At 52.5% G+C, this 22,265-nt stretch overlaps 1 protein-coding gene across 1 annotated transcript in view; it reads left to right on the forward strand.

Annotated features, from left to right (window-relative positions):
* PLXNA1 (plexin A1) overlaps positions 1–22,265 on the forward strand; it is a 111,668-nt gene that overhangs the window by 35,544 nt on the left and 53,859 nt on the right. The window contains exons 4-8 of the mRNA XM_063164785.1: positions 13,309–13,449; positions 15,426–15,526; positions 16,396–16,519; positions 18,608–18,761; positions 19,434–19,533. Of these exons, the coding sequence (XP_063020855.1) occupies positions 13,309–13,449; positions 15,426–15,526; positions 16,396–16,519; positions 18,608–18,761; positions 19,434–19,533 (620 nt within the window). The remainder of the gene's footprint in view (positions 1–13,308; positions 13,450–15,425; positions 15,527–16,395; positions 16,520–18,607; positions 18,762–19,433; positions 19,534–22,265) is intronic.

Raw genomic sequence — 22,265 nt, forward strand, 5'->3', positions numbered from 1 at the left:
CCAAACATGCTGATTCCTGCAAGCCTGCAGGTCCTTGGTGTGCTGGGTGCTACACTGAATGTCTGAAATAGAGGAGGAGCTGGAAAATGCTCAGGGCAGGCCCAAGAGATGCCCTAGGTCCCCTGTGTGCAGCCTTACAGCTTAATCCTCACTCACCATGAGGTGCATAGGCTGGTACTCACCATGCAAGAAGACAACCTGCCCCAGAGCTGATGGCCAGGTGGGCACAGTGTCTGAACCCCAAAAAGGCTTATTCCCCCCATTTCATGGTGGCAGTGCTGCTCTGCACAGAGCCCCTCTTTTTGGTGGTGCTGTCCTTCCAACTACTCCTTGTGCCTATTATCCTCTTGTGCTGCAGGAGCACAGCACCCCCAGTAAAGGGACCTAAAGAGGCTGAACTTTGCTGAGGTTTTGCTCTCTTTATGGCAACTTTAATTTGAAGAGTGTTTCCTGGGTTCTGGGGGGATATGTGTTTGTACGTGAATCTGCAAGCTGGCGCTTTTTTTTTTTTGTTCCTTTTTATTTTTTTCTTATTTTACAGCTTAATGAAACTTCTGAGAAAGTGCAGCTCTGCTGTGAGTAAGAGTCATGAGACTGGTGGGGCGAGCTGGCTTTGGCTTGCTGAGGGTTGAGCTCCTTCTTGGGGCTGCTTGAGGCTGAGATTTGTGCCTCAGCTCTTCCCTGTCCTTATCCCAGCTTGCTTTTCCATCCACAAACACACTGTACCTTAGGTTTACACACATATGCTCATGCATCTTTCATTCCTGGGGTCTTATACCTGTGCTTTTGCTGTCACCTCTGCCATCATGGCTTTATGTCCTCAGGACACCATCTCCAAGCACTGCTGCTTTCTATTTTGTCATCAAAGGGTGTAAATCCACTTCTCCCAGACTCCTGGGGCTCAGAACCAGCTGCATACCCCACCATGGCCCTGGGGTTTGTGCTTTTCTGAGCCAGGGCTTTGTGCTTTTCTGTGTCAGGCTTTGCTCAGCGCCTGTGTGTGAAGGAGCTGCTGCAGGTCCCTGCAGGGCTGCCGGCTGCCTGCTCCTCCTTGCTGGCAGGAGAGGGGATTTGGAGGCAGGTCCCTCTGGAGCCAGGCTCTGCTGCTCAGGCTCTGCTGTCTGCGGACTTCCCCAGAATATATTAAGCGTAATTTCCTCCTGCCTCACCGGAAGCTTGTTAATATTTCGCTGGGGCACGGGGGCAGACTGCAAAGCCCACGCTTCAAAGGAGGGCAGCTTTCAGCAGCTCTGGGGTTGGCTTTTGGCTTTCCCAGCTCTCGCTGTAACTCGTTCTGTGGTTTTGAAAATAGGTAAAAAACCCCCAACCGCCCAGCTGAGGAGAAAGCCCAGGCAGAGCTCACCAGGCATGCCTGTCCCTGCCTTGCTGAGCCAGGCTGTGGCTGAGCTGTCTGCTCAGCTCCACTCTTCCTGCACTGACATTTGGGGAAAAAAAATTGTAAATTCATGTCTGGGTGCTTTGTGAGCTCACTTGGGTTTGAAATGGCTGGGAGGAACCTGGATGTGCCCTACTGCTGCCAGCATGGCTTGTGAGGAGGGCTGAAGTGCGTTCCCCTTCCATGAGAGTAGATTTTTTGGGAATGACTTTTAGGGAATTACTTTTGCTTGATCCTGGACTCCACAAATCGGAGCAGGATTGGCCCTCCAGGAGCAATAACAGAAGAATTACTGCATTGCATGGGCGTCTTTATGTGTTTTTTAAACTGTGCCTCCTAATTATAAATAATGGCTGCGATATGAGATATGATTATGATGGATGGTGATTCTGTATTCCGTGTGCATTAGCGGCTTTAACCTTGCCGGGGTAATTATGTCTCATTTCAAATTCTGATACTATTTATTTGAGGTAGGGGACTGGGAATTTAATTTCTACTGCTTTGTCTTTTAGTATTATTATTATTTGAAAAGGATACCTTTGCAAAATTGTTTTTTAATCATTCCCTCCAGTTGGCAGCACCAGTTTATTAATATTTTCAGTGCCCAAGTGGGGCTGTTTTGGAAGTGTTTGTAAAGGTAGATGTTTTGGGGGAATGTGAAGCTGAGGGCTGATGTGTAGGAGCTATTCCTGCAAGACACCAGCGTGCACCCTGCGGCTTCAGTCTCTGCCAGAGCAGCTGCCTTTGGCACTGGCTGCTTCTGACCCCTGTGCCTCTGCCAGCCTGGGCTCCCTGCTCACAGGAGGTCCCTGGAGGTGCAGGAAGGGCTGAGCCATGGTCCTGCCCACCCCTCACCATCTTCCACGGCACATTTAATTAAAAACCGCATCAACCCGAAGATTGTGCACGTGGTCCTTAATCAGTTTGAAGTCTCTGTGAGAATAAAGTAATTATACTACTCGTTTGGTTACAGTAATTAAAACTTTAATTAACATCATTTCCCACCCCTTGGCCTCCCTTTACAGATATTCAGGCATGTGATGGGTGTCTGCCAGGGTTGCATCTTGGGATAAGGCTGTTTATCCTTCTGCCTGTCCCCATCTCTGTTCCCTCCAGCACTAGGCTGGTAAGGTCCAGCTATTCTTGACCCTGGCCCAGCTCTCTCCAGGCTGCCAAGTGTCAGCTGCATTCCTGTGTGGGAATGCTCCATGGCCAAGGTGCTGGCAAGTGCTGGTGGGAAGCAGCTCCACTTGACATCATCTGTAAGCACTGGGAATGGTGGAGAGGGTCGTAGGTGTTCCTTGAAGATCTTCTGAGAACTTAGTTTTCAATGTGGCATGTGGTTTGGTCTGGTCTTAGCAAAATCCAAGCTTTCAGGGAGCAGCCCTGCATTCCCAGGAGGAACTTGTTAAGGAGACAGCCAGGCTCTTCATCTCCCATTGCATGGACCTGCAAGAGCTGAGGTCACATTGTGGCTGAGTACTATCACACCTGGAAAGCTCAGGGTGGGCTCCAGCCCCTCTGCACCCCATTTTGCCACCCTGGGTAAGATGTGGCCACCCCACCCCGTGGTCAGTGATGGGCTCTGTGTTGGCCAGCAGCACCCTGTGCTCCCTGGGAGCCTGCAGAAGGGATTGCTGCCTGCAGGAGCAGGGCAGGGAGTTCTGCAGTGGTTCCAGAGGAAATCCACGCTGTGTGAAACCTGAGCTCTTAAATATCTTCAGCAGCATCCTTGGGGAAAGCAATCTCTATATTTAAATCTTCTCAATCTCTCCTTCGAAATTGCTCTGATGCACAGACTGAAGGGTCGCATTTCCATCCTGGTTTTGAACAGGGAGCTCACTGCAGACAAGTGGTTTTCTTTGCTCTGGGTTCTGTATGCTGGGGAGCCATGGCCCCATAACTTCCATAGCTTTCCCTTGGCTTTTTGGAAATGTATAGAAGGGTCTAGTGTAGCCATTGGAAATGGTGTAGGAGGGCCAGAAGTTTAGAGTATGGGAATGAAATTTTAAAATGTGAGCAAAAAGGAAGATCACAGAATTTAGCATCGAGAGCTCAAGCTGGAGTGAGTGAGAGGGTCTAAATCTATTTCAAGCAAAATATTTGCAGGCACTCTGGTGTGCTCAGTGTGAAACCAGGCTTAGCTGGCTGTTATCACCAGGATCACTGGCCATGGAATGTTGGAGGATTTCTTCTCTAATCTTGAAAGTGTTTGTGTTTGGAGCAGGGGCTGTTCTATGAGGAAAGGCAGGACCTGGAGTTTTGATCATAGCATGTTGATAGTGGAGCTGTTGACCAGAAAAAAAAAAAAAAAAAAAAAAAAGTGTGGCTGTAACTTTGTCTTCTCCTGATGGCATGGGTTTCATTCTCATGGAATCCATCAGGTAATGCATGATTTTGTCATTGAATCTCTGAGAGACTCTGCATGCCCAGTGCTACTGCCTGTGCTGCCTCTTAATATTTAATGTCACTGTGCCCTGCGATATTTAGACCCTGATTGTTTATTGCTTATCAGCTCCTCCCGGGCAGCCTGGTGTGATTTGTCCATGGAGATAAAACACCAGGACAGCCCAGAGCTGCAGTAAAAAGAGGACTGATGGGCAGGAAGGGATCAAAGCTGGTGTTAAATGGGTGAAGCCGAACCCGCTGTGCCATCGGTGTTGTCCTTCTCCCTGTGTGGAGGTGAATGTGCAGTGGATTTTGTTCCTATTATAGTGCCCTTGCTGCAGGAAATGGCTTTTGGCTCTCATGCCGTGGAAATAGTGGCTGGTGCACTTATGTGGTTGGAGCTGAATGAGTGGGAGGCTGAGGTGGGCGTGCAGAAGGTGCTGCAGTCTGATGGAAGGGTAAATCCAGACATGAGCCATCCAGCCTCACTGAAACAGGGCTTGACTGGGGCTGGATCTGTGTGTGGGGCTGCTGGGAGGGCAGCTGACCAGGGGAGTACCCTGAAACAGATCCCCCCTTGGGCTATGCCCCTCTGCAGCCCCCACTCTGTGGGCTTTTCCTGCCCCTGGCCCCTCTGTTTGCAAGGCCAAAGCCCTGCCTAGCGCTCAGGCAGCTCCTCTCTGCTGCTGTGCTGTTCAGGGACCAGGAAGGAAACAGCTATTTTCCTGGAGCCGAGAGGGGAGGAGGGATCCAGCTGATCTCCAGCTGTGCTGCAGCCCTGGGAGCTGGTGCTTCCTCCCTGACATGTCCCTGGTGAAGGCCTGTTACCCCCTCCCTGCCTTTTTTCCCTGGAAATGGGGTGGTCCACATTCCTGCTGTCAGGCAGCAAGGCTTTGAGCCTCTGGCCACTGGCAGAGACTTTGCCTGATCATTGCTCCATGTCCCAAGTGGTCAGGATGGTCAGGGTGGTGGGACAAGCCTTTGGCATTCATGGTGAGGTTGTCTTGGGCTGGTTGCATATGTGGTCAGAAACTGAGGGAGGCTCAGGAAAGGGGGTTTATGCTGCCCTGTTGAGCTGAGCAGCATCATTAAGAGGTAAATAATTTGGATTTGCAGAATAAATAGGAAATTCTAAGCTATGGAAAGCCTGGGGCTGGTGGCTCTGGGTCTGCTCTGCTCCCTGCGATGGGCTGTGTGTCAAGGAGCACCAGTAGCCCAGGGTTTGGACTGGTCCCCATGTGATCTCTGGAGGAGCCAGTGCCTTGGCAGTGGAAGAGATGGTTTTTGTTTTGAAAACTCAGTATTGAGCCCTTCAGGTGAGAGCTTTCTCCCCAGGGCCTTCTCTGTGAGGTTTAGGTATTAGCCAGCCCCAGGCTGGTCACATGCAGCCTGAGTCCTGTGGGAGCTGGAGGTGACACATTGCCATGGCTTCATTCATGCCTCTCATGCCTGGGGCCTGCTGGGACTCCTGGGATGCCTACAGTAATTAATGAACAGGAGGAAAAATAATCCAGTGTTTCTGTGATGTGCTCTGCCCTTCACTGCTGTCACCCAGGGCTTTATTTTTGCATGGAGAAGAACAGTGGGACGCAGAGAGGAGATCCCTGTTGCATTTTGCTTTGTGCTCTTCCTGCCCTCACCTTCCATTTTGCAAGGCTAAAATTTCTTCTCCATCTGTTACTGGGCTTTCCTCCCTCCAGAGCTCCCTTCTTTCTTCCCAGGGCTTGAGAAAAATCAGGATTGTCTTACCTGCCTGTGCTCCTCTCCCTTGCAAGGGACATTTCTTCAGTGGGATGTGCTGCTGGGGTTTCACAGGATATTTTTGCTGGAATGGGCACATGCACTGTGTTGCTGGAGGCACAGTTTTGGGACCCTCTGAGGCTCCCTCCCCAGGGAACTGATGTCCTGGCAGCTGCTGTGCTTCCCCAGGGACACCCTGGAATTGCTGTCAGTTCTCTTTAGCCTCGAGGCAGAGCCCAGCATGCAGATCCTGCAGGGCTGGTGGTGCTGCAGCTCTGTGCAGAGGTGAAGTTGCATCACTGTTGCTTGGCCGAGGGTCAACAAAGATTGCCACCCTGCCAGGTCACAGCATCACATGGAGGGGTCCCTGGGGTCCCCATCCCCCTTCCCTTGTGCCACTCAACAGCTGCCAGTGCCTCCTGCCTGGTCCCTGGGAGCCCCAGGGCAGTGCCTGCCCATTGATTCGCTTGTTGGGGGCCCCCTCTGACTGCCTCAGCCCTGAGCCATGCTGATTGGGAAATAATTGCAATAATAATAGAGATATTTTGCTCCTGAGTGACTAGACAATATGCACTGGGCTCTGAGCCAAGAGGGCTTTGAAGGGCAAAGCTGAGAAATCAATGGCTCAAGGCTGCTGGAGCTGCTGTGGGGTGGCAGGGATGCGGACGGGACCCAGGGCTTTATTTGGGATGAAAGTGGGCAACTGCCCCAACCCATCACCCATTGTAATTCCTCCTGCCACTTCATTGTGACTTCACCATCCATCAGTCCCTCCCCACCTGGGTTTGGCTCTGCCAGAGGTGCTTCTCCTGTGCATTATCCTGGCACTTGCTCCCTCTTTCCAGCAGTTCAGTTTTGGTACAGAGAGATGGGAAGGATTTTTTTGACATTGTCTTCATTCTGTCAAAATTGCTGGGACAGTGTGTTGGGCTGCACTTCACATGCTGCTGATGGAGCAGTGCTGGCAGAGCTGGTCAGGAGAGGTTTTGGGAGGGTTTGCAGATGGTGTACATGGGGCTGGTCACTGCTGTGTGGGCTGCTGCTGGTGTAGCTGGCTCTGCTGAGCCCACTTAGCATGGTGGAGCACCACTTGTGTGGGTGGCTGAACAAGAGGGAAAGATGGAAATGAGTTTAAATGAAAGGAAAAGGCGGTTGAGAAGTTCTGGGGAAGGTGTTGCTGTGTTTGGGGGCCTGCTGGGCAGGGCTGCTGCCCTGCCTCCTTCTCTCTTCTCTTTCCTATGGCAAACCCCAGAGCTTCACCAGTTCCCAATTCTGGTGCAGTGAGTGTGTCTGTCCCCAGCCCACGTGGCAGAGCTCAGGATCCTGCCTGGGGATGACACACTGGCTGTAACACGAGCTTTGAAACCAGCTGGTGAACCTGTGCCACATCTGCCAGTGCTGGTGAGGTGCTGGATTTGTTGCTGAGCATTTGAGAATGGATTTAGATTAAGTATCTCCTTGTTTTTTGCTTTATTGTACCAATATGATTGAAGTCCCAACATTCTCCAACTCAGGGTGATGTTGGGCCCAGGACAAAAGCCTGGCTTGTACTCCTCTTCATCAAGTGAGTGGGTTCAGTGAATGGAATCAGGCAGGTTAGTGATGAGGCTGGAGCGTCCCAGCCCTGTGTGAGCCATCAGTGAAACCTTCTCCTGCAGGGGAGGTGGAGAGGACAGAGCCCAGCTCTGCCAGATCCCAGCAGCTGCCTGTCTGTCTGGCAGGAGGTGTGTGTCTGATCCTGGTGCATTCCTGTGCAGGCAGCTGCTGGGATGGCAGGGAAGGGGCTGGCTGGGGGAGCCGGGGTGTCGGCTGCCAGCCTGCCCTGCATAGCTGGGATGTTTCTGTGGGGCCCATCCTGTCATCAGCCCTGGGACAAGCCCTGTGAGATGCATCCCCACAGCCCTGCCTTACAGGGCACTGTAAGGGTCAGCCCTGGTAAAGCAAGGTTGGGGCACTCCTAATGGCCATTTCCTGGTTGTCTGAGCAAAGCCAGAGGCAAATCCTCACTACCCTGGACATCAAAGTTTGGTGACCTGAAATAGGTCCCCTTCCCCAGCCTACTCATGTCCCAGGGCTGTGTCCATGGGATAGATGATGCCATGGCCCTGCAGCTGCTCCTGTCCCTGCCTTTTGCTGCACCTTTCTGGGTGAAAGGAAAAAGAGAATGTGTCTCCTTGGAGCAGCTGATCCAGAAATTTAATTTAAACCCTTTCCCTTCCTTTGGAAACGGGAGAAGGGCGTGTGTGTGGCAGCTGCTTGTCCTGGGGAAAGGCATGTGGAGGGGCAGCTGGTGTGCCTGTCCCCACATTCTCACTGCCTTGGGGTGAACCCAGGCCATGTGCTAAGAGGGGCTTTGTTGGCTGACCCCCCCAAGGCCATCCCTTTCCCCAGGAGCCCCCCTGGCTGGACATGAGATGTGCCTTTTCCTGCTGCAGGCTTGTCAGCGTGGTGTTGTGTGACACTGTGCAGCAGCTGTCACCTCTGCCCTGTGTGGCCAGGCTGCATAGGCCCTCTGTTCCCTCTGGGAGGTGGCCCCATGGCTTGCAGGGGCAGCTCTGCAGGACCCACTCCTCTCCTGGTTATATTTGGCCTATCCTATTGCCTTTTGGGGGGATGGTGCCAAAATCAAAGCAGAATGCTGGGGGTGTTCACAGGGCCCTGCTCTCAGGGAGGGGACATGGGCACCTGCTGATTTGGGTGTGGAAGTCTGGGGCTTCCTTGGTGCCTGAGCTGTGAGCCCCAGTGGCCTTGGGAGGGGAAGGTTTCACTCCTGGGGCTGCACTCTGCCCTCCACCCATGACAAAGCATCTTCCTCCTCCCAACTCAGCCATGTGCTGCAGAGCTGCTCACTGGTGAGGTGACAGGCCAGGAGGTGACCAGGACACGGGCACAGGTAGGGCAGGGCCCTCTTTCCAGCATCCTCTCCTCACAGCCATGTCTCATCCCTGCCTGTTTAATCTCTGTCCCCAGTGGAGATCGCTGGGGCTGGGGAACTCTGTGCATCCCTCAGCGTGTGTTGAGAGGGAAGAGGGGAGGCTTTGAAATGCACTCCCATAAATAAGCCTTTCTTTGCCTTGCCTGTCAGTGCCGTGCGAGCCCCGTGGAACGGGAAAGGGTCCCCGTGAAAAGGCTGCCGAGTGTGTTTCAGGCTGATAAGTCCCTGCCTTTGAAGTGTGGCAGGCGGGCAGAAGCGCCCTCCTCTTGTAGCTGCTGCCAGCCGCTGCGAATTAATCACAGCCCCGCGCTGATAAGAGTACAAAGCCTGACTGAGCACTTCTCCTGCCCGGGGAGGGGGCTGGGGGAACGCTGGGGACCCAGGATGGAGCCTGGAGAGCCTGGGGGTGGGCAGATGTGAGGCTGGGCTGGGAGGGTGTGTGAGAACACTGGCTGTGGGGCAGTGCAGAGCCCCCTCCTCCTGCTGCTGGGCTTAGGGGTGTCCCCTGTGAGGTTGGGTCTCTTGGGGACCTTCTCTGTGGGCCCCCAAAAATGTGGGTTTGGTGCTGTGAGGAGCCAGTGGCCCACCCAAACACCTCCCAGACCCCGCACAGAGCTCTGCTGGCATGTGTTAAATCCAAAAGCAGCCTTGGCATGTCTGCAGCTGCCTTCCCTCTCCAGCTGTGCTTCCTCCCTCTCCACCTGGTGTCCCTGGCCCAGACTGAGCTGTAAAGCCCTGTCCTCCTCTGGACCTGCTGCCAGGGCTGGGTGGGTGCCAGGTCATGGTTGCTGCCCCACGTTCCTCTCGTTGCCTGTCTTCCCAAAGCTGGCTCCTCTCTGCCCGGTGCTGTGAGGATGTTGGGAGATGTTTCTCCTGGCAGCTGGCTGATCAGCAGTGGTTGTGGCACTGGGGAAGTGCCTCCTCACCTGGGCAAGCCTGAAGGGCACCTCGCCTAGGGGAGAAGTGTGCTGCCATGGAAGGAGCTGTTTCTTAGCAAGGTAACAGGCTTGTCTCCCCCAAAGCCTTGTATGGGATGACAGCTCCTTTCTCCAGCCAAGACAAAGTCAACCCCAGGAACCATCTCTGGGTCTCTTGGGAGAGGATTTGCCCAGCTGGGGTGTGCAGTGTGCAGTCACTCATTACACCAGGGTCTCCAGGGGTTGGGGTATTGCCCCCCATCCTTTCCCTCATCCTTCCTTTGACAGGATTCTCAACTTCTGGTGGTGCAGCTCTTAAACCCCTCTTAGAGTGAATTTATTCTGGGTGCTGGCCCCATGGGGATGGGCTCATTGTTTGAGTGGGGAGGCTGTGCCCATGGGTTTCTGGCAGAGCAGCCCCTGGGCTTGCTTTGAGATGATTCACCCAAGCAGGCAGTTTATAATTTCATGCCTCTGGCCCTCCCTATGTGCTAAAAAAGGCAGCAGCCCCTCAAGACCCTCGCTCCTGCTGCTGTGCCTCAGTACAGCCCTGGGAGCTGGCTGCCCCTTGGGGCTCCTGCAGCTCCTGGGAGGAGGCATCACCACTGAGCTGCTGCCTGAAGCCAGCCTGAGGCAGGCAGGAGTGAGGGCAGGAATCCTGAGCAAGAAATTAGTGTGAGTAATTATTAGTATTGGGTAATTATATCAGCGTCAGGATGAGGAGAAAGGTTAATATGTTTATTTATTTATTTATTTATGGTAAATGTCTTTTCCCCTGGGTGGGAAGGCAGCCAGGGTGGGCAGGAAGGAGAGTGTTTCTGAGGGGGTCTGCTCTGATTTAACTGCATCCTCTCCCCCTTTCCCTGCTCCCAGCTACCCTGGATGCAGGGAAGGGGAGGAAAGGGGCCCCTTCCAGTGTCTGTGAGAGATGGGAGGCTCTTTGTGCTTTCCTTCTGTATTCCTTGTGCATTCCTTGTGCTGCTCTACCATGCTTGTAGTCCAAAGAGCCCATCCTTGTCCTGCTGGCCATGATGGGTAGGTTCATGTTGGGCTAACCCTGCTGGAAGGGCCCTGATGCTGCGTTTCCACCTTTGCTCAGAGTGGGTGCTCTGGGCAGTTGGGTCCTGCTTGGAGTGGGGGAGTCTGGGGTCTGTCTGCTCACACAGGTTGCTCATGGAAGTTGTGGGTGCCCCATCCCCAGGAGTGTTCAAGCCAGGTTGGATGGGGCTTTGAGCAATATGGTGTAATGGAACCAGGGAGTTGAACAGAGGTGTTAGAGCTAGATGAACTATAGCTTCCTTCCACCCAAACCTTTCTGTGATTCTATGGTCTCCTCCTGCTGGAGAGGAGTGTTAGGATGCATTTTCCTACCATGAGCTAAGTCACAGTCTCCCTCTGTGCCCTGCACTTTGGCCAACCAGAAAACATCTTGATTACCAACTCTTCCAAATTTCATTTTCCTGATTCCCAAGCACACCTACAGGTTATCCTTAATAGGGGGAGAGGTGCTAGAGAGAAGGGCTCTTGTGTGTGCATGGCCCCACCAGAACATCCTGACGTGTGTCAGGCTGGGTTCCAGCCCCGTTTGACTACCGAGAGTATTTTTAGGTTCTTCCTGGAGCCTCAAATTAACTGGAAGTGCTTCATGTCTGTTGTTTTTTTAATACATCTCTCTCTCTTTCCCAGCACTGCACAGTGCAATAATGTAATGGGGAAATTACCCCGCTAGTTAAAAATTACTGCCAGCGCCACATGCAGCCATAGATCTATTTTAGAACCAGGGGGAAACTGTATCGATTATTGTGTGCCACAACTGCAGCCCATAAAAGGATTGGAAAGGTGTGTTTGTCACCTTGCCATGGTGGGGTGGGGACATGGTGCCTTGCTGGGGAGTGGAAGGGGTAACTCTCCTCCAGAGAGCTGGCTTGGGAAGGACTTTGTAGGGAGAAACAGATTGCTGGTAGGGGAGCAACTTGTGAGGAGATGTGGGGAGGCAGGGTTGTGCTCTGGGGGTGATGCTGGGTACCACAGAGCAAGGGACACTGCTGGGCAGGGCTGCCACATGGCCCTGTGCTGTGGATGTCTGGGGCTTGGCCTCTTCTGGTCTGTTTGGGGTAGGAACAAACATGGTCCTGCACCTGGGCAGAAAGATACCCCTGCCAGAAACGCTTTAGCACCCCTGGGTTCCCCAGCATGCAGTGGTACCAAGTGTGAGGCTGATGGGGAGCAGAGTCTGTGCAGGGTCTAGCAAAGGATGCTGAAAAGGTAGGGGGAATACCAGGACAATTTTGGGTTTTGGTGAAGGCTCTTCAGTCCTGTGGAAGGAGGCACAGGGAGTTTTTGGCTCTCAAGAGTTAGCCTGGCCCTGCTAGCCCAGTTGTCACATCCCTGGGGAGAGGGCAGCCCCTTTGCTCACTGCTATGCAGGACTCATCTCTCTCTGGTTGCTCAGGGGTCTCTTTCTTAATTAAATACATTTGTTTTGTAAAACTGCCTAAAAATAATCCGGGGCTGGTGCATGCAGGAGGCTGGCAGTGAATCAAAGGCGCCGCTCTAATTAAACGGGCCCCGGTTTGTTTGTGAGCCGCATACATTTCCATGCTAATCAGCTGCACACCGGGATCCTGCTTTCCCAGCCCCTGTCCTCCTGATTGGGAGCTGTGCAAATGCTGGCAGCAATTTACTGCAGGAGCAGGCGAGGTGGCCAGGCTGCTGAAATGGGGGCACAAGGGCTGGTCATGGATGTGCTGGGCTGTGGAAGTGGGTGTGATAATCAGGGCAGGGTTGTGGGATGCATTTGGGGAGGGGGGGTGCTTCCAAGCAGCCAGTTTGCCCTCTCCTATGGGGGGGATCCTGAGTCCTGCAGATGGGGATGCTGGACCAGGTCTCTGTGTGTGCCAGCAGCAGCATGGAGATAATCACAGGTAGAGTTTGCTCCATCTTGCTGGGCATGGTGCTTCACTGTCTACTGCTGGGATTTTTGTAGAATGTACGGCTGATGTGGCTCCCATCCCCATCCCCATCCCCATCCCCATCCCCATCCCATCCCATCCCATCCCATCCCATCCCATCCCCTGAGCATTTCTCTGCCTCTGTCCCCCTTGGGGCTGTCCCATGCCCAAATCTGGGGGTATCACAAGTAATGGCATGAGCACAAAGTGCTTCTGGCTGGTGGAGGTGCCAGTCAGGGTGTGCCAGTGGCAGAGCTGAGTTTAGCCCTGTGTGGTGTGTGCCTGCAGCTGATCACCGGGACAGCAGGAACCGGCGTGCTTAGGAAGGGCTTTAATGTAATTGTGAGCCACAAGGAGATTAAAGCCTTCACCATGCTCCTGCTCAGGGAACAAAGGCTCTCTCTGAACCTCTGTTGACCTCCAACTTCCTTGAGACCCTCTTGACTTTCCCGGTGACGAGTCCAAGTGTTTCCTGTGATGGATGGGTGGCTGGGAGCAGAGCCTGTGTGCAGTGTCCCTGCCTGGCAGGGCTCAGGCTGTGTGAGCTCAGCTGCTCTCAGCACCACTGGGGCAAGGTGGGGTTTGATGCTTTGCTGCAAGCTGGGGACTCATCTGCTCCATGCTGCAGCTTGGAGGGGTTTTGGGGCTGAGCAGCAGCACATAGTGGTGTGAAATGTGAGATTCAGGGATGTGTCCTCCCCCCCCACCCCGGAGGGAGATGAATGCCATCAGCATGAATGTGGTGCAGATGCACCAGACAAATGTAGTAAGGCAAGGGAGGCATTGCAGTTTGGTTTTCTGGAAAGGGATGGAATGCTTGCAGAGCATCTGATACTTTGCTGTGCTGCAGGGGCTGTGGAGTCACCCCATGGGTGTGGCATGGAGGGCTGGTGTCCCTAATGGGGCACATTCTGTATCCCCCGTCCTGGGGGGGCTGAGGTGTGTGAGGGATCATGCTCATCCCCCCTTGCTCTCCCCACAGATCCTGGTGGATTTGCCAGCCGAGAGGAAGCACCAAGCTGTGCAGTATGAGAACGTGGTGGCCCACGAAGGCAGCTCCATCCTGCGGGACCTGGTGCTGAGCCCTGACCGCCAGCACATCTATGCCATGACTGAGAAACAGGTAAGGGGAGGGGTCAGCATCCTCTGCTCTCCTGGCTTGGCAGCCCACCCTGCAGCCCTACTCTGCAGTCCTGAGTGCTGGGAAGCCTTTGGGCAGATCTCTGGGGGGTGCTGCCCTTTGCTTCCTGGGATTGGAGCTGCCTAGGGACCCTGGGGCAGCTCCTCCCTGCAGAAACACTGTCCTGAGGCTTTAATTGTTAGCAGCAGCTGCTTGAAATTCCCATGGTCCCTGGGGACCAAGGGCTTCCTGACCCTTCCTTGCTGTGAGTGGCTGGCCATAAACCTCCTCCCTGTTTTGGCCGTCCCCCCCGAGCAAGGGTTTTGCAGGTCAGCGGGAGCTTCTTGCTCCAAACAACTTTATGTCCTCTGGAGCAGCTGCTTTTGCATGACAGAGCAGAGGGGACATAAGGCTGGTACACCCCCAGGCTGCTGGTGTTCACCCCTTGGTCCCTGGCTGTGCTTGTGCTGAGCCAACTGCAGGTACAGACCAAATCTGGATTTGGTGCTGCCATCCTGGCACCAGATGGGTACCTGATAGGAAGTTTGTTTGTCTTAGTGTCCCCATGACCTGTGGGAGGGCTGCTGCTGTGAGTTCACCCACCCTTGGGCTGAATTGGAGGGAGTGAAGTGGGTTCCTGTCATGGTGGTGACACTCTCTGGGTCTGGTGGGTGACACAGGGTGGCCCTGCTGGGCTGTGCTGTGCCTGTGTCTCCCAGCAGCTCTGCTCCTCTGTCCAGCCAGGGCTGTGTGTGTGTGTGACTGGGACTGCAAGCAGAGCTGGGAGCCTCTCAGTCTCCTGGCCACCAGCCCGAGGGCTTGGGAGGGGAAAGGAGATGGAGCAGGAATGTAGGTTTGTCTAGACAGTCCTGAGGGGACAGCAGAGTTCTTCTCCCCCTCCTCCCAGTGGCTGTTTCTGGTTTCTGCTCTGCTGCAGGAAACATGCAGCTTTCTAGGTGGGGCAGAACCTGCATTTGGGCTCTTCCATGGAGCTGTCCTGGGCTGTATTTCCATCCCTGGCTGTTTCTGTCCCAGAGCTTGCTCAGCTGAGCTTCCCCTCTGCTGGAGAAGTGGATGCCAAGGGGGCAGTTGCACTGACCTGTACTGGGGATCTCCTCCAGGGACCACCACAATTTCTGGGACCTGACCTTGTCTGTGTAGGGGGGGTACCCTCTGTCACCCTCTGCCTAAAGCAATATCAGGGACAAACAAATGGGGACAGTACAGGTGTCCTCACACTCAGGGGGGACTGGTTGGCCAATGAATGCCAGCCCTGCAGACATCATGCTGGGCCTGTGCTCTGCTGTGCTGTTTGGAGGGAGAGCACCCCAGGTTTAGCCTTCAGTAGAGAAGTTTGCAGATTTTAATTAATGAGCGAGTGCTGCCCCATGGGAGTGGTGGGGAAACTGAGGCACAGGCACAGTAGGCATGGGCAGCTGCTTGGTGCTGCAGATTCCTTTGGCTGGCAAGCAGGAGCCCCCTTCCTGCACCCCCTCCCTGTCCTCCCTCTTCTCCTCCCCTCTCCTTAATAAAGCCCACTCTCTTCCCTGGTACGCTGGGTGTTATCAGAGTGCTGGTGGAAAGTAATTAAATGAACAGTTGTAACAGAGCTCGAAGGGCTTGGAGAATGAGGGGATTTTAATCAAATCTGGAGGAGCAATTAATAAAGGACTGGTAACCCTTTCAGAGCAGGGCTGCAGCAGCCATGGGGTGCCTGGTTGGCCCTGGGAGCCCATGTGGAGCTGAGTTGGCCCAGCCCCCTCTCAAATACTGTTAAGGGGCAGCAATGAAAGGAACTTTTTTGGAGTAGAAGTCTCTCTGGGGTGGGATGTGCGGCCTGGGAGAGGAGAGGGTGATGGTGAGGGTGGTGGGTGATGCCTTCCCACTAAGAGGCCAGGGTGAGCCTGTGCTGGCTGTCTATGCCGTGTCAAGGTGGGCAGAGCAGCCTGAGCCCCTTCACTCGTGCCTGCTCCCCACAGGTGACGCGTGTGCCGGTGGAGAGCTGTGAGCAGTACGAGAGCTGTGAGCTGTGCCTGGGCTCCCGGGACCCCCACTGTGGCTGGTGTGTCCTGCACAACATGTGAGTACAGCAGGATTGTCCCTGCAGCTCTGCTGGTCACCTACAGCTGACAAAATGTGTCCATCCCCACTGCTGGTCTCCTTGGGGGCATCCCTCCTGGACTTTGGCCCCAAAATGCTGAGAGATGGAATGGTCCAAGGGATCAGTCATCCCCTCCTGTGGTGCCCAGGCTATGCATGGTGAAGCTGCTGCCCATGGGCTCCTGGGTTTAGCATTCTTGTGCCAATAAAAGAACTGAATATAAAATACTCCTGAAGTCTCTGGGGAGAGCAGAGCTCTGGTACGGGCCTCAGTCCTCCGATGTCCCTACTTGGCCATCATTTCCATGCCAAAGTGTTAAAAATAGGTTAAAAACTGTTGTAAAATAGTTGAGAGATCGTTAAGCATGTACTGTTAGTCTCGTTATTATATTGTAAAAGGGTTTAAAAGTGTAGTTATAAGAAATATGGTACTCAATATACCATAACACACCTCAGTAAAGTGCAGCACCCCCCAAGTGTAACGAGCCAACCTGGACAGAACTGTAATGGGCCAATCAAGCACCTTAAACCTTCATGCAAATGAAGGATCAAAAAGGAAACCAGTCCAAAGGGACAAAAAACAGGACAAAAAGGGGCTTCTGACCTGCTGAATGTGTGCCTCTCCATCTGGGACATCGCTGCTGAAAAGAAGCCCCAGCTCCGGCGCTGCAGCACCCTTGACAGGAACGCTCCTGCTCGGCCCACGGGCCCCCTTGCTTTAGGCCTTTCTTTTTCTTATAATAAAAGCTGAAATCACTTTAGTAGCAGGAGCTTGCCGTGCTGCCAGCCCAAGGCCCTGCAGGAGCCCGGGGGATTCTCCTCCTGACCACAGTGCTTTCCTCCCCGCAGCTGCTCCCGCAAGGACCGGTGCGAGCGGGCGGACGAGCCGCAGCGCTTCGCCTCGGAGCTGCCGCAGTGCGTGCAGCTCACCGTGCAGCCCAGGAACATCTCCGTCACCATGTCCGAGGTCCCGGTAAGGCACCTCTGCTCCCTCAGCCTCCTCCCTGCCACCTCCTCGCCCTGTGCAGGCAATTAAAAATAACTGATGACTGTACGGTGAATGGGAAAAAAAGGGGAAGAGAGGTCTGAGGCAAAGCAGAACAAAGTGCAAGGCACTGATGAGGGCAGGCCGTTGGCTCCATATTGATGGGGATAGTAAAGCAGGTGATGATTACTCAGAAATGACATAACTGAGCAATAAATATTTCTCCATAATAAAGCATGACTATCAGAAATGCTGTTCATAGGCCAGTGATCTAGCTCCAGTTCAATAGCCTGTCTCTGACTCCAGCCTGCAGTAGATATTTTGGGATGAGACTTTGATGCTCAACTTGCTGCTCTCTCTCTGTGCAGGCAGAAAGGATGAGGCGCTTCCCTGAAGTATTTTTCAGGCCATTAGCACCGTGAAGAGAAAAAGAAACAGCATATACTAGTAATAAACTGCAAGGTCTAGATATCTGGCACTCAGGAATCCTAAAGAAGTTGGCCAAGGAGTTCTGTGGCCTGAGGATGTATGTGTAATAATATCACTTTGTAATAAATAACTGAATGTTGAGAAAAGCCCCAGAACAGAAAAGGTGCTCATTTTTTCTCTCAGGACCAAATAGTCAGAGACTGTTTTGTTTTACTTCAGAATTAGAAGAAGAAAAAGAGCAGGTTCAGAATACACCTGATAATGATTTAAGGATGGGAATATAATTTATGCCAGTCAACGTGGGTTTGTGTCTGACAAACCCCATTTTGCTCTTTGGTGAATTTATGACTTGAATTAGAAGAGGGACTGTGGGGATGTGATGTCTTTATGCTCCTACAAGGCTTTTGACTTGGTACAACACAACGTTCTTATTAAAAATTAGCATTATACAATATTGATAAAGCACGTGTTAAGTGGATTAAGAACTGGCTGTGTGACAGATCTCAAAAAGTTCTCATCAGAGGGGAATTGTCACTGGATGGAAAGAATTTGGAAAGCACTTGTGCAGGGGTAAATATTCTTTGGTAATGTGGAGATAAATGCAATATGGCTGCAGATGGGACCTGCTGGGGTGCTGGCACTGGGGGTGGTGTGGGTGAAGTTCCTTCAGAGCAGTTGGGTTTGAGTGGGGCTGTTTAGCAGAGAAATTGGGGTTTGGTATTGCCCAGTCCAAAGTTAGCCATGGATGGAGGTTCACCTGGTGTCCTGGAAAGTGGTGCTGGGGCTGAGAGCTTGCTGTGGACTCTTGATGCTCCTGGGATGGAGCCAGGAGCTGGGCAGTGTTCTCACTCCTGGGGTAATTATCAATTATCTCCATGCTGATGGCAGGATGCTGCACAGAGGTCTGGGGTGGATGACATGGAGATACTCTGTTTGGGCTGGAGTGCAGCTTTCAAAGGGAGGGACTGAAAAACTCCCGTAAACATCATGTAAATGAGTTGAAGGCTGGAGAAAATGCCTTGCAGTGAGAGACTTCCACAGCTCAATCTGCTTAGCTTATCAAAAAGAAGATTAAGAGGTGACTTGATTACAGAGTATAAGTGCCTTTACAAGGAGCAAATATCAGGGACTAAAGGGCTTTTTAATCTATCAAGGAAAAGCATAACAAGAACTAATGGCTGGAAGCTGTGAAAAATTCAAATTAGAAATAAGGCAAGCGTTTTGTAAAGTGAGAACTGCTGACCCTGGGGATGACTTTGTGAAGGAAGAGGTGGATTCTTCCCCTCGCCTCTGCTGGAGTGGGTGCCTTTCTGCCTTTCTGTGCAACATACTTCAGCCCCAATGCTGTTCTTGTTCTCTCTAAAGAGCTGAGGCATAGTGGCTTCTGGTGTGTCAAGGGCAGAGGACAGAGGCTGTGAGTCATTCCAGCTCTTAACCCATTTAAACCTGTGCTCCTTCCTTGAGCAGGGAGGGGCATGGATGGGGCTCCCTTTCAAAAGCCCAGAGCAGGTCTCCTCACCATGTGTGGGTGGCAGAGGAGGAATTGCACCCCCTGGTCTTTTCTGTTGGCTAGACTTACACATAGCAGACACAGAGGAGCTCATTCTCCCAGTTCTCTGTGTTGATGCTCTTGCCTCTCCTCCCTAGCTGGTCCTGCAGGCCTGGAATGTCCCAGACCTGTCAGCAGGAGTGAACTGCTCCTTTGAAGACTTCACCGAGTCCGAGAGCCGCATTGAGGATGGGAAGATCTACTGCAGCTCTCCCTCTGCCAAGGATGTCATCCCCATCACCAGGGGCCGCGGTGAGCTTCTGCCCCAGCGTGCAAGGAAGCCTGAGACAGATGTCCCATGTGTTACCCCTCAGGCAGGGGTGGAGGAGGACAATCCTCCCATGACAGTCATCCCAGTGTTGGACTCTGAGCCCCACTTGGATTCTCAGGATATAGGAGGAGAAGGAATTGCTGCTCGTGGGAGGCTGGTTCCTTAGTCTCCTCCAAGCCATGGGCACAGCTGCTTGGATGCAGCCTAAGGCACTGGGCTTGGCTGGTCCCTTAAGGTCCCTTCCAACCCAATCCGCTTTGTGATTTTACTTGCTGACCCCTCCTGGTCACCCTGGCCCTATTTCCATCTGTGAGCCATTCCTGGGTAGATGTGGCTATGGGGTCTAGGACATTTTCCTGACCCCAAAACTATTAAACACTCCTTTAGCACACCCAGTATAACCTAAGGCCCCAGTGTCCCTGCCAGCAGGTTGTGTTTAGCTCTAGGGGCTCAGAGCTCTACTTGGCCCCTTAAATGTCTGAATGGAGGTGGATGAACACTCTCTTTTTATTGCCACGCTTGGAGGATTTTGTTAATTAACTGGACTGAGTGGTGATGCCCAGCTCCCTCCAGCCCATCACAAGCCTTGCACTGGATGCTGGGCCATGCACTGTGTCCTTTCTGATGTCTTTTTTTGCCTGGGTCTCTTGCAGGGGACAAGCGAGTGGTGAAGCTCTACCTGAAATCCAAGGAGACGGGGAAGAAATTTGCCTCTGTGGATTTTGTTTTCTACAACTGCAGCGTCCATCAGTCGTAAGTGGCCTGGACTTTGTGGGAGGGCTCCAGGAACAGACTGGTGGGATGGTGTGAGACTGGGAGAGTTTTCAGCTTTGTGGGTGCTGATGTTGCAAGAGGAAAGGGCAGTTGAGTACAGTGTTGTTTACAGTGGGAAACCTCCTCCTTTTGCCTGTGCAGACTGGGACAGTGACCAGAGCACCCACAGTTGGTTTGGGTGTGTAGGAACATGTAGCGTCAGGACAGAACCTCACATAAAAACAGGGCTTGGGTTTGGCAAAACTTTGGAAGAAAAAAACGAGTTTACTGCACTGCAGACTGTAGAAATCAATCCATGTGACTGAAAACTCCAAGTGTCTTGTTATTCCTGGAAACAGTTAATAGGAGTGGCTTGGCAATGCAAGAGGAGAAGCCTGTACTTTCCTGCCACGGTACCTGCTTCCCAGGCTGCTGGAGAGGGAGCTGGAAACTTACAGCAACATGGGATGGAACATGCCACATGTCCTGGGGCGTTTACCCAAGAATTTCCTAACTGGAAGTAATTGTGAATTTGCTTTCTTGTCAGGCTGCTGTGAAATCTACTCCTGTAAGGGTTTCTAGACAGCTTGAGATATGCGTTTGATAAAATAGAGGAGGTGTGGATTATTGATGTGCTGTCTAAGCAAGGTGTCTAAAGTCTCAAACCACAGCTCCTGCTGAGGAGCTGCAGACAGTGCTCTTGAGCAGTGGGGGATGGCTGTGCTGTGCTGTAGGACTCTCAGAGCTCACGCTGGGGTGTGTTTGGGCAAAGAATTTGGAGCTCAAGAATGCAAGAGATTTCATTTCCCTGCCAGAAGCTTGCCATGGATGGTGGAGCTCTGGCTAATCAGTAATTATAGACAAGCAAATGCCAAGTGATCTCTTTTGGATGTCTTTTTGCAAAGTGTTGAGCCTGGCTTGTGGGCTCTGCTGAGGTTCACACCTCCAAATCCTGTTCAGAGTTTCCACTTTGGTCAGGGAGGAGCAGGTGAGCTGCAGGTGCCCTGGCTGGGGACCCGCCCACAGTGAGCTCCAGGAGGGATGTGTCAGAGGAGAGCCCTGCACAGTTTCTGCATCACAGGGATTCCTTCCCTCACAGGGATCCCTTCCCTCTTGCTCTTTGCACAGGGAGCAGGGCTCCTCCTGGGAGTGCTGTGCAGTGAGGGAGGAGAGACTTTGCAAACTTGACTTTCTGTCTCACCTTGACTCTGAGATGAGCTTTGTCTCCCTTCACATCCTGTGGTTTCAATAACATTAGCTCAGCTTTGGCTCGGGCTGGCTGCATGTCAGTATTTTGCAAATCAAAAAGCAGATATGACTTTTATTTTTGTAAATGAAAGAAAGATGACTTTTAAGTACAAATGGCATCAGATTTGGTCCAATCAGTGGTCCGGTGGGAAGAGGTGATGAGGGAATTGGCATTTTATTTTATGTGCCTGACACAGGAAGGGAAAAAACCCCTACCCCCCCCCGAAACAAACCTACAACAAAGAGCCTGACTGATTTATTACTGCGTTGATGTTTAATTTTGGATGCATTATTTAAAAAGGCTAATTATGGATGCATTAATATTTATGGCTCCAGTTGAAGCTGATAGAAAAGTCCATGTTCTAAGCTGCTGAACATTATTATTTTTTTGACATCAAGAGTTTTAGGGTTTGGAGGTAGTTTTAACTATGTGACCTGCAGTCGAATCGTAGCCAAAGAGCATGACAATACCTCCTGGGATGATGCAATACTTTTAAATACCATTTGCAGACAGGCTTCTTTAATGGATCTCTCTGGAGTTAATAGCCTTTCAGATCCAGGTTTCATATTTTGTGCAGGAAAATCTATACGTCAGCCTGATAAATTCTGTATTAGGAACAATGTGCTTTTCCACGAGGCTGATGTTTTTCCTGTGGAGATCTCTGATCACTGTGTGTTGTTTTCTTTTTATATTTGGATGGCTTTGCTTAGGTTGGAAGGCAGAGTTCTGCATGTCAAATCATTTCTCAGGTGAGGACAAAGTGTTGGAGTGAGATTTTTCAGATGGTTGTGGAGAGATGGGAGGCTAGTGAGGCAGCTCTTTGCTGAATTCAGCTGGGGTAGCTCCAGGGGCAGCCAATGCAGCTCCTCCATGTGCACCAGGGAGAGTCTGACCCTTCTTATTTTCAGCAGACATCTGGAAAGGCATCAGCAAAACGTGGGCTGTGGGGCTGGTCCTGCTGCTGTGTGAGCATCCTGGCTCTCTTGTTTCCCACCACCTTGGCAGGTCTTCTTCCCGTGCATTTTCAAGGTCTGCTGGAGCCTGCCTGGTCAAGGGAGGGGTTGCAGAAGGGAAGGTGCATCTGGTCACTTCTACAGGAGAGTACAGAGGGGGTTGGTTGGCTGTGATGTTCTGAGCAGAGGGGGTGCCTTCCAGGTAGAGCTCCAAAGCTGTCCCATCTGTTGATGCAGGGCTCTGTGCCTGTGTGATGGAACTGTTCCCATCACAGACCAGCATCACTGGCTGCTGGCATACTTTGTGCAGGGTCCCTGGGAGCCCTGATCAGGAATTTACATCCTCTCTGGGGCTTCATTCCTTTCCAGGAGTTACCTGGGAAGCTTCTGGAGGTCCCAGCTGTATGTACTCAGGGCTCCTGAGGGGCTCTGGCATGTATTTTCAGGCAGTGGTGTCTTTTGGGCATCCTGTTCCTAAAGGTGTGGGCATTGGGCAGGGGATGCTTCTGGCTGAGCTGTGAGATTGAACA

This window comes from Melospiza melodia, chromosome 10 (genome assembly GCF_035770615.1).
Source record: "Melospiza melodia melodia isolate bMelMel2 chromosome 10, bMelMel2.pri, whole genome shotgun sequence".
NCBI classification, from domain to species: Eukaryota; Metazoa; Chordata; class Aves; order Passeriformes; family Passerellidae; genus Melospiza; species Melospiza melodia.